We start from the raw sequence: 12,883 nt of genomic DNA on the forward strand, positions 1-12,883 counted from the left end.
AAACTTAAAAATTGGCACCATATTGTTCATCTTCAGCATAAACTACTGTTCAAATGTCTGGGATCAGTAAAACATTACATGTTTTTGTCTCTTCTGCTCACCAACGGCAATAAAAACTATTAAATTGTGAAATAATATTTAAAACTATTATACCTTATCTATAGGAATATCTCCTGAAATGCATTCCTGTGATTTAAAGTTGAATTTTCAGTTTCATTAATACAGTCTTCAGTGTATGATACTGTCTAAATCATATAATGATCAATATAGAGATTTGATGCTCAAAACACACTCCTGATTATTATCCCTTTGACTGTCACTCTACCAAATGTTTGACCATGTTTTTACTGTTTTAAATAATAACTGTTAAAGTAATTTAAAGAATGACTGTTTTAAATAATAGTTTGCACACACAGCATTGTTGGTTTACAAAAAACAATAAACCATTTTAAATGAGAATCTGATATATATATATATATTACGACATACTTTTAGCGATTTAGTATTCAGAAACGTCTTATTTTGAATATTTTTTACACTTCATATTTCACATTTTTCAAAGTATATGTATTAATTTCGGTACTTTTACTATAACATGAAATGACATATCAAACAAATTTTGTAGAGACTGATATTTTAGAAATTTTGGGATGTGTTGAAAAAAAACACATTGTGTTAACTAGCAACATTAGGATGCAAGCCAAAGGTTTTTTTCATGGTGGGGTAGTTAAAGGGTTATCCATGTTGAAAACAAATGTGTTGCTTCATGTTTTTGTGGAGGTTGTGATATATCACCATTCAAAATGACTATTAAAGCCATTTAAAAGCTTTCATTCATCAATTATAATTCATAACTTCACATGGTTCTTCAGAAATGTGCTGATTCGCTGCTCTGCTTTGATCAAAAGTGACCAAAAAAGACATGTTAGAATAAAGCAAAATAAATACAACTTTAAACTTTCTATTTATTGAGTAATTCTGAAAAGCAAAATGCATCCCAGCTCAGACAAAAACATGAAGCAAAAATAGTTTAGCTAATAACAGTAAGAATCGATATAAATAACTGAGCACCAATAATAATTGATCATAACAGAGCAGCGAATCAGCCTAATATTAAGACTTCTGAAAAACCATGCGACATTGAAGACAGGACAAATTACATCTCAGTTTTAAATCAGAGGAATGAAATACATTTTAACATATATTCACAAAAACATTTAGCAAAATTGCTGCTTTCATTGTATTTTGGATAAAAAATGAAGTTTTGGAAAGATGAAAAGACTTCTTTCTGAAAGATAAAAACATTACCAATCCCAAACTTCTGAAAGGTATTTTGACAACCACTGCAGTGAAGCGCATACTGTATATAACTCAACTTCAAAACTGTCAAAATGGGTCTGATGTTGTCAGAGTTTTAATGTTTAGAAATCACAGAAAATGTCAGCTTTTTAAATCCTTTTCCAATGTTTCCAGCAGATATTGCTCCGACTGACCTCGAAGAGCAAAACCACAGAGTCAGAAATGACAAGAGTGACACTGAAGTGAGGGGAGAGAGAGAGAGAGAGAGAGAGAGAGAGAGAGAGAGAGAGAGAGAGAGAGAGAGAGAGAGAGAGAGAGAGAGAGAGAGAGAGAGAGAGAGAGAAGGAAAACAATACAAGCCTCTGGTGGAATAGATGAACGCCAAAAATAAACAAGAACTGAGAGCGAACAGGCTTTTTTATTTGCGTTTGCGTCTTAACAACAGAAAAGCACTGCAGAAATGAAAAGTCTACAACACGGAGAAACATCAGAGAGCTCCAGCTTTAAAAGACAACAAAGTTACGATGCTCCCCACATATTTCAACTAAAGTTTTATCTAAGCTTCAAGACTGAGACATGGTTATAAACCTCTGAAAGAAAAAGGAGCCCAGCAGAGAAATGAAAGAAGAGAGAAAAAGAAGACAATAGGAATGCAAATGGAAATGTCTGGCAACTATGATAACAGCGTAAAACCACACACGCGTACACAAATGAGGTGTTTGCTTGTTGTGCTGATATATAACATTCATTTTCTTTACCTTCATCAGCTTCTGCTTTGTAACGGCATGCAACATGCAAGTAGAGAAGAAGAGGTTAGAACATGACAGACAAGTCTTCAGTACTGTACACAACAAGAATGCACTCGTTAGCACACATATTATTGACTCTTCCGTGCATTTTTAATTACACATTTCCAGAAGAATTAGTTGCCAATTAGTAATCGACTGATACATGCTTTTGTGTTTGTTAACACTTCTGAGAGATGATGTCTAGAGAGCAGAACATGTAATATTTCAAGGCTACTAATAGACTAAAATCAATCTTGTTTTTCTTTATTTTAATTTTCAGTCACTTTTTTACAAAGGTTTTAAAGCTTTATGGTAGTTAAACTATCAAATAAACTTTGTTAGCATTAGTTGAGAAAATATGGTACCACTTTATAATAACTACACACTATGAATCATTTATTAAGCATTAGTAAACAGTTAATTCATTATCTCTTAAATATTAACTCTGCATTAATAGATGTTAGTAAGCAGTTTATAAATAGTTACACTTGCTGTATTCTTGACTTATAATCACATTTAAAATGTTCGAATCATTTTAGAATCATTCAGAATGAGTTCGTAAACTATTAATAAACTATTCAAATTAACATTTATATATCTTATTATTCAGGCATATATTAGTTAATTTGTGTGTTAATAAATGCTTTATTAACTTAAGCAGTCTTGTGACCTAATCTAAAGTGAGGACTATTTATGCTTTATAAATCACTTATAAATGTCAATTAAAGGCTCAGTATCAAATGAACAATAAATGTTTGCAATCTTATCTAAAGAATGGATAGATAATAAATTACTCTACACTTTAAACATTCCCGAATGACACGAGTGTTAGAATATAGTTAGAAATAAATACAATTAAATAAAATTGTATTAAACAAAGACAATATATTAATCTAACAATATATTATGATACAACATTTCAACATATTTTTCCCATTTGTATCCAGTTATTCTGATGTCATGTTCTTATGTATTTGATGTACTTAATTTGGTATTTATGTATTTATTTATTTATTGTTGTTTTGTTAATTGAGTTTATGAATGAGAGGTTAGGATGGGATTAACAATAGACAATACATTATTATTGTTTACCTCTCAATATTTAAGTATTTTCATACAATATTTGTATTGTCGTACAAAAGACCAATACAAAAGATTGAAATAAAAGACAGATTTGTAAGGAGTGTACTTATATATGCTGAGCACTGTACTTACAGTGAAACAATTTAAAGCACAGACACTGCAAATGAGTTGTAAATGAATAGTGCTGAGTTTATGAATGATGCTTGTGTATTTTGACTTTTTTTACTTGCATTTTATAAATCAGTAAGAAACAGGGTTTTAGCAAAATATAAATAATGACACATTATATATGGCCTAATAGAGATAGTAAATCAGCAACTATTTAATCACCCTCTTTAATGCTCAATGGAAATCCTTGAATGTCATAATAAATGCCTCTACTGTGACTTTCAAACTATTTAATGCATCAATTCATTTCTTCACAAAAAGATTTCCCTGAGCCCAAACTTTTGAAATCTAGTGTATATCGACTGTTATTCTAGGAGCTCTATTGTACAGTCTTTTGCCTGTATTAAGAAGAATAATAACTGTAGACCAAGGTACTGTAAATAAACCCCCAGCCGCAACAGAATGAGCAGAACAACACTGCCCCCTGCTGAACAGACAAGCAGGTACAACTGAGCGACACCACACAAAGACGTCTGTATAAACATTCAGTGCAGTATGCTGATGGTTAAGATCTGGAGCTTAAAGAAAGAAGTTATCAGTTATTACACGTAGCATTGGGTAGCATTAGTCTTCAGTATCAACTCAGGACACTGAAGCAGCAAGAGTACCAGCTGTCAGACATAAGACTTTTACTGTATTTGCCGGAGAGAGACACAAAGGAGGCATGCGGATATATGAAGGTGTATCAGACTAGAACGAATGAATCCTCTGCAGATGCTGAGGAATACACTGACAATATATCAGCAAACAAACTAGTACAAATCCCAAATAACAGAGCACTCAAATCCAAGCCCACACACACTTCGAGGGTTCCAGCTTGAGCTGCAATCATGATTCAAACACCCACAAAAATCTTATTCCTAAATGGCAACAATTCGGCTGTGTTTGTAAAAATTTTGACAAGCATGAAAGCAGCTAATATTCAGATCTCTGTTTGATCTGGAGTCAGCAGTGTTGAAGTGTTTTTACCCATGCTTAATGATATGCAGCATCATTACTATTAAAATGTTCAATATATAAATAAAAAGATTTGCTCAAAAATGCGGTTTCATCTATTAATAACGCTCGAAAATGTTCAATTAATAATAAAAGATTTGCTCAAAAATGCTGATTCATCCACTAATAACGCATGAAAATGTTAAATCAATGAATAAAAAGATTTACTCAAAATTGCTGATTCATCCACCAATAAAACATGTTGAATCAATAAAATATTTGCTCAAAATTGCTGATTCATCTACTAATAACGCATGAAAACGTTAAATCAACAAATAAAAAGATTTGCTCATAATTGCTGATTCATCCACCAATAAAACTTGTTGAATCAATAAAAATATTTGCTCAAAAATGCTGATTCATCCACTAATAATGCACAGTTAAATCAATAAATAAAAAATTGTGAATCATCCACTAATAACGCATGATGATGTTAAATCGATAAATCAAAAGATTTGCTGGAAAATGCTGATTCATCCACTAATATTACATGTTGAATCCATAAAAAGATTTGCTCAAAAATGCTGATTCATCCTCTAATAATGCACACAGTTAAGTTAAATCGATAAATCAAAAAGTATTGCTTAAAAATGCTAATTAATCCACTAATAACGCATGACGATGTTAAATCGATAAATCAAAAGATTTGCTCAGAAATGCTGCTTCATCCACTAACTATGAATGAAGATGTTGAATCAATAAATTAAAAGATCTGCTCAGAAATGCTGATTTATACCATAATGATAAAGACACAGCCGTTGAGTTATTTCAGAAATTTGTTTAAAAAAAGCAAATTTATCCTTTAATGAAACCAAGTGATGATGTTGTCAGCCAATCATTGAATCATTTAAAGAGATTTTGTAATGATTAGAATTAAGTAAACATTTCAATCGAATTTGCCAGAATCTCTAGTAAAACACAAATTATTTTTAGGTGTAATCTAAATAAGCAAACAAGAAAATGTCATTCTCTGTAAAATTGTGCACATTTCATTGCACAATCAGCATGTTTTTATTACTGAATCATACATTTTAAATAAGATTTTAGTTTTAATAAAAAAAGTGGATCACAAGTGGCAAAACACATAAAAAAATATTATTTGAAACATTTGGATCATTTAATTATACAATATTATTTTCATATGAAAAATAAGTCATATGTGTTTTAAAGGTGATTAAACGCTGAAGTTAACATGTGACGCTCGTCTTTTCTTCAAGGGACTTCCAGCCAAAAAGAATTTAACAGCTGAGAACAAAGAAAAAGTACATTCTTTATTCATTTCCCTGATGTTTCCTATTACTTTTTTTTGCCTTGAAAATCTCTATTTCAATTTTTTTCCAGCTACTATGGCGCTCCCCCTGACTGTGGACCCCAGAGGCAGCATGTAGACAGAAGAGTTTGAAATCTGGTGATTAAAAGGTTCATTAATACATCATCCTCTGACTGCATGAGGGGGAAGTGATATCACAGACTGTGAATACTGAGCCATCCATTCTCATTAGAGCTAAAGTAACACACACATCTCGAAACTCCTCAACATCAAACTGTTTCCTGAGCCACTCGTCTCTCCTCTGTTTGAGCTCAGTAAGCAGACAGTAAGTCGGCCTTAATTAATAAAGTCTGTTTCTGTGCTTGTTAGGCGTTTTGAGCGCTTTATCTCATTAGGGCTTTTTTTGAAGCTCTCCAGTTCTGATGTGCAAAGAGAAAGCCGTCGAATGGTTCTGTGAGCTAAATTAGCACAGAGACAGCAGTGAAGGGCTTAAATGGAGAGACATAGAATCAAAGCAAGTTATTTAAAAAAAGTTGACATTTTATTCTAAGGGTTTATGCTCATCAGTCAAAGCAAATCCATGAAGCAAAACACTGTCTGATTTAGTGAACGTTCCATTACCTTTTGTGGCCCCTGCAGCTCCAAGGTGATAAATGGCACCGAGAATGAGCCACAGAGCTTTCTGTTCATCAGAGGAGATGCCCAGCACCTTCATAGCTGCCTGCAGTTTAGTGAACTGTTGAGATGCCTTTTGCTTGTCCTCAGGCTGTGCACGCGCACACACAAAAACAATGTTAGATTGCAATTCAAATAAAAATAAAATAAACATTTTGGGATTGGAGCTTTAAAAAAAGTATATATATATTTTTTGAATTTATACATTTTTTTTTTTTTTTGAAAAGGGATAAAATAAAGTTTGCAGCTCAAAAGCTAAATGATACAGAGGCTGGAGCATAAATAAAAACAAATAAACCAAATCTAATACTTAATCTAAAAGAAAAAAAAAGAAAAGAAAAGGAAAAGAAAAGAAAAAAAAAATTCAATAAAAATAAAATAAAAGAAAAAATAATTCAAAACAAAAAATTTAATTAAATTAAAAATAAAATAAAATAAAAATAAAACAAAATAAAAAAATTTTAATTAAATAAAACAAAAAAATAAATAATTTTTTACAATTTTTTAAATAAAACAAAAAATTAAATAAAATAAAAATGCAATAAAATTTAAAAAAATAAATAAATAAAATAAAATAAAAGATTAAATAAAAAATTATATTAAATAAAATCAAAAATAAAACAAAATAATAAAATAAAATATTTCTGAGATGGGACCTTACATGAAATGACAACTGAAGATTGTACATATAAACAATAAACAAACAAATAAAAACAAAAACAACAAATAAAAAATAATTATAACAGGCTGGTGGTAAAATAAAAAAGTAAATAAGTATGCAAATGAATGAATGAATGAATGAATGAATGAATGAATGAATGAATGAATGAATGAATGAATGAAAATAAAATGACAAGAAATTAAAAACATACCATGAAACAATCTGGAGCTTAAGAAAGCTTAATGAAATAAAATAAAAACTAAATCATTTGTAAGTAATTTTACTCTATGCTGCTGCCAGATTTCATCTATTAAATACTACTAACCTTGGATTGAGGCACAATCCCAAAGGCACTGTTCTCTGCAAAGTGGTTAAAATGCAACTCCGTTCTGCAAGAAAATTGAAATACAATAAAGCAATTAAATCACAGAGTTATTATTATACAGACGTATTCAACAGCGCATGCACTATTAGATACACATTGAGTTCCAGACAAAATAAATGAGCATAATGAAACTGCTAAAGGACAGAGTGAGTTCACCTGAGTGTGCTGTCTGCTCCAGCCATCATGTAGTAAAAGACATTAAAAGTGGACTCTGTCTCCGGCCGTTTCACCACCCTCAGCTTCTCCAGCAGCATAGTCTACATATAAAAGAAGGAGATTAATGAGTGCTGCCTAGAGACGTTAACAAAACATTACAAAACTTTTTTATTCTTAAAGATAGTACGACAGAACGAAAGATAGAACGATAGATAGAACGATAGATAGAACGATAGATAGATAGATAGATGGATAGATGGATAGATAGAACGATAGATAGATAGATAGATGGATAGATGGATAGATGGATAGATGGATAGATGGATAGATGGATATAACGATAGACATAACGATAGATATAACGATAGATAGATAGATAGATAGATAGATAGATAGATAGATAGATAGATAGATAGATAGATAGATAGATAGATAGATAGATATAACGATATAACGATATAACGATATAACGATATAACGATATAACGATAGATAGATAGATAGATAGATAGATAGATAGATAGATAGATAGATAGATAGATAGATAGATAGATAGATAGATAGATAGATATAACGATATAACGATATAACGATATAACGATATAACGATATAACGATATAACGATAGATAGATAGATAGATAGATAGATAGATAGATAGATAGATAGATAGATAGATAGATAGATAGATAGATAGATAGATAGATAGATAGATATAACGATATAACGATAGATAGATAGATAGATAGATAGATAGATAGATAGATAGATAGATAGATAGATAGATAGATAGATAGATAGATAGATAGATAGATAGATAGATAGATAGATAGATAGATAGATAGATAGATAGATAGATAGATAGATATAACCATATAACGATATAACGATATAACGATAGATAGATAGATAGATAGATAGATAGATAGATAGATAGATAGATAGATAGATAGATAGATAGATAGATAGATAGATAGATAGATAGATAGATAGATAGATAGATAGATAGATAGATAGATAGATAGATAGATAGATAGATAGATAGATAGATAGATAGATAGATAGATAGATAGATAGATAGATAGATAGATAGATAGATAGATAGATAGATAGATAGATAAACAGACAGACAGACGAGAAATGCACATATATTTCTATAATAAACATAGATTATTATATATATCCACAAACCTGAATGGAGGCAGATGCCACCTGTCCTGCCTGGTCAAAATCCAGTGAGACTATCTGGGAGAAGCGGCTAGCATTATTGTTCATGGATGTGGCACTGTTTCCAAAGGCTTCTAGGATTGTGTAGACCGCTTGCCATTTCTCAGCTGGAGAGCACACACACACACACACACACACACACACACACACACACACACACATTAACATATAATTAAAAGACACACTCCTTAACAGTGACCGCATTAGAAGAGAAGACCCCGCATATGCTGATAACATCACAGCCTCTTTAACGGTATAGTTGATGAGCGCTGTAGTCTTCATTAGGTCATTATTGACCACGCAGGAGCTGAACGGGCCTTGATGATGGCTAATTATCAGAGTGCTTTAGTGGGCATCATTAGCAAAGCCCTCATCTGTCACCCTCTTCCCAGCTCTCTCACTCTCTCCGTGTGACACCAGCCCATTTCCACTGACCGCACGAACACCCTTCCATTCACCCTTCACCACAAGCTGTTCAGCCTTTTCAAGCACATGGTGAGCTAATGTGCAACTAAAAAAGGGAGTGCACAATGACCATTTGATACTGTCCACTACTAGCGGTTATTAGTCCATTATTAGTGTTCGTAGAGTATAATGCAGAAAGAAAGAAAGAAAGAAAGAAAGAAAGAAAGAAAGAAAGAGAGAAAGAAAGAAAGAGAGAAAGAAAGAAAGAGAGAAAGAAAGAAAGAGAGAAAGAAAGAAAGAGAGAAAGAAAGAAAGAAAGAAAGAAAGAAAGAAAGAAGAAAGAAAGAAAGAAAGAAAGAAAGAAAGAAAGAAAGAAAGAAAGAAAGAAAGAAAGAAAGAAAGAAAGAAAACCCTCAGAAATAGTGCCACTAGGTAGATAATACGACTGGGTGGTAAAATTTTAAAAGGTAGACTTTCATACCTATCAGGTCCACATTTGTACCTCAAAGGTCCATATTTATACCTAAAAAGTACAATTTTGCACTTCATAGTACCTTAAACCAGTGGTCCTCAACCACCGAGCCACAGACTGGTACCGGTCTGTGAATGAGTCTGAACTATCTTTTATTTAAAAAAATTACCGTATTCATTCGCTTACATCTCAGTCACTTCAACGCCAACCTTTTACCCACAAGCAGCAAAATGAGTAAGAAGTAGACAGAGGTCTTTGGAAAGTTTCTTGAACTGCCAAGGAATGGTTTCAAAACCCATTTGTCGACAAATTAGGTGAATCCACCATATCTGTGCAAGAAGATCAACTGCCAGAGATTGTAAATGACGGCGGCCGTTTAGGGGCCGTTCGCATATCGCATCTTTACATGAGTTTTGCGCAAGTTCATTATTTCCAATAGAGGTGTGCAGTTTGCGCGTGCTCGTGCCTTCCAGACACACCCAGTTGAATGAACGCCGCAAGCGTGTGCAAGTGACAAGAACTGACCAATTAGCTTCATACTTTGTAAGGAATATAAACATTTCAGTAGACTAATTCTTAGACATACACAGAACACCCAAACACTGAAGTGTTTTGTAATTTTCTCCTAAAATAAAAATTGTATCAGAGTGACAGCAATGTTTTGTCAGCTTGTCATCCTCAGTGAAAATGGTTGACGGTAATCTAAGAACCTACGAACAACCTCAGCTGCCCTCCCTGGTCTGCTGTAAAATTGTAAAGCATTGACTGGTCCGCGGTGATAAAAAGGTTGGAAACCACTGCCTTAAAGTATACCCCACAGGTAAAAAGTATACCCCACAGGTAAAAAAATTGTCTTTTAAGGTACCCATGTGCACCTGTAGGGTACAAAAGTGTACTTTTTAAAAAGGTACTGCCCCAGTGACAGCTTTGTACCTTTATTTCTTAGTGTGTAGAATAAACTGAATTTAAATGTAAAATAATATAATAATTTTACAATACTTAAACTATAAATAATTATTAATAAATAATAATAATACAAAATAATAATAATAATAATAATAATAATAATTATAATAATAACAATAAATAAATAAATAAATAAATAAATAAATAAATAAATAAATAAATAAATAAATATCATAAACAAAAAAGAATTATTACTTAAATAATATTACAAATTAATATAGAAGCTTAAATATATATAATCTTTTCGGAATTAGATTCATAAACATCTATAACATTCAATAAAATAAAATAAAATTTGATCTATAAAAAAAATTAAAATAAAATAAAAATAAAATAAAAAGGAAACTATAGAGTTTAGTATGGGTACATATTCCTTACCAGTAAAGATCTTTCCAGTGCTGCCTGCTATAGACACCAGGTACTGGACTAAATGCTGGCAGTTTGTGGTCTTGCCACTGCCACTCTTTCCCAAGAGCACGATGGACTGGTCCTGTCGTGTTGTCAAAAGGTTTCTGTAGGCGGACTGGGCCACTGCATATATATGAGGAGCCGTGTCCTCCCGTCGACAGCCTTTGAACATGTGCATCACCTGAAACCACCAAAAGAAAAATAAGCTTCAAGCACACCGACAAACCCATTAATATCTTTTATGCCACTTGTCCAAGTCAAGAGACTTGCTTAATGAAGATCACTGTGGGAAAAACGAAAGCAAGTAGCTTACAGGCCAAGCTAATAATCGAATAATCTAAATGTATTACAGTGTTTTTTTTTCTGTACAACAAAAAAGTCAATAATAAAACCGTAAAGCCTCAAATGCAAACCAATAAACATTCATTTTCCAATGAAGGAGAAATCAATAGCTAATTTGAAAAGAACTGCCTCTCCAGCCGTGGACTGCCTCTCCAGCACAAATGCAATAACATTGTCAAATACATCATAGTTTCAGCTTTAGAATGCACAAAACACTCCTCACAGCACATAATTAGCTTGATCCATAATGCAAAGTCACTTAATTGGGACCGATGACCGAAAAAAAACTCTGCTCTGGATTGTAATTGCATTTTATGGGTAGTAGTTTATCTTGCGTGTAATCCAATAAAGCTCATTAGCAGATTTCAGTCGCACATTTCCCAATGCGTTTAACTAATGTACGGACAGCTGTATAAAATACAGTACCCATAATGCATTACATTCCTACACGCGGCAGAGTAACACGTGGTAAATGGTGTTTTTTTCTTCATGTTAAAATGGGTTTTTGTCTTAACCATACGTCACAGTGGTGTGCAAAATTTCGGTTTTCGCAACAAAACAACAGCTTAAACTATTATGACAATTATCACCTCAGGTACATATTATGTGCTTTAGTCAGTGTTAAACGCGACCAATATGAGTTTGAATAGAACTAAATAGAGTCTAAATTAGATTATAACCCTTGCCATTTCAGTTTAGCAACTGTTGAACATGTGCGTTACACTACACTGAACTGTCACTCACAGCAGTTCCATGGATGCTACTAATATTTTGGGCAAGTGCAATTATTTCAAACTTTGATCAAAACAAACAAAAAAAGTCCCTTTAAGGCAAGTCATTTCACTTGGTGACCATCTTTGAAACACCTCTCAGGCATTTTCGTTGAATGGGGAAACATCAAATTATCTAAAACCGTTTTTCAAGCTTACGATTACATTACATATTTGTAATCACCAATCAAATTTTACTTTCGAGTATAGTTGGTTCACTTAAAAGTACAGCTTTATTGGATATATTTCTTATGTCTGTGAAGTAAGTATTTGCTGAGATTCCAGTGCGTTTGTTGACCAGCAAACTGTCGTAAAAGCACACGTCTGGTCCGAGCTTCTCCCGCAGAGAATTGTCAGTCTATAGCAATCGATGGTTGGCTCCTGTACTGGTAGGCGGGGCTTCATTTGCCATATTGACCTTTACACTTTTCCCCATTCAAAACTATACTAGTGACATGTCTTGTGTAAAAACTGACTGGAACCACCCATGTGTTTCAACGAAAATAATGCACACCCTCCAGCCAATCAAAATTAAGAATTTCAACATGTCATGGAATAAATATAAATGAATGGCTGGTATATAAATGTTTCTGTAGTGTCGCATCGCGTTTGGGGTAGACAGACGAATTCTTTGTAGCTAGAATCTAGTCACTTATCGTTACGTCACGTCACGTTATGTCACATTAAGACCAAGCGGCAACATCCTGCTCTCCCTCGTGAAGCCAATACGGAAGTAACTGAAACTGAAATTCATCGACTCTCCTTTGGGGGCTGGCTCCAGGATCTCCAGAGGTTCAATGTTAAATTGCCCAA

General features: G+C 32.9%; 1 protein-coding gene across 12 annotated transcripts in view; it reads right to left on the reverse strand.

Moving 5' to 3' along the window:
- The window catches only part of myo18ab (myosin XVIIIA b), a 174,187-nt gene that overhangs the window by 88,066 nt on the left and 73,238 nt on the right, over positions 1 to 12,883 (reverse strand). For all 12 annotated transcript variants that reach the window (XM_056473344.1, XM_056473345.1, XM_056473342.1 and 9 more), the window contains 5 exons: positions 10,929 to 11,139; positions 8,672 to 8,814; positions 7,482 to 7,582; positions 7,266 to 7,329; positions 6,226 to 6,370 (listed from right to left, as the gene is read on the reverse strand). In XM_056473344.1, coding sequence (XP_056329319.1) covers positions 6,226 to 6,370; positions 7,266 to 7,329; positions 7,482 to 7,582; positions 8,672 to 8,814; positions 10,929 to 11,139 — 664 coding nt within the window. The remainder of the gene's footprint in view (positions 1 to 6,225; positions 6,371 to 7,265; positions 7,330 to 7,481; positions 7,583 to 8,671; positions 8,815 to 10,928; positions 11,140 to 12,883) is intronic.

This window comes from Danio aesculapii, chromosome 15 (assembly GCF_903798145.1).
Source record: "Danio aesculapii chromosome 15, fDanAes4.1, whole genome shotgun sequence".
In the NCBI taxonomy this organism is placed as follows: domain Eukaryota; kingdom Metazoa; phylum Chordata; class Actinopteri; order Cypriniformes; family Danionidae; genus Danio; species Danio aesculapii.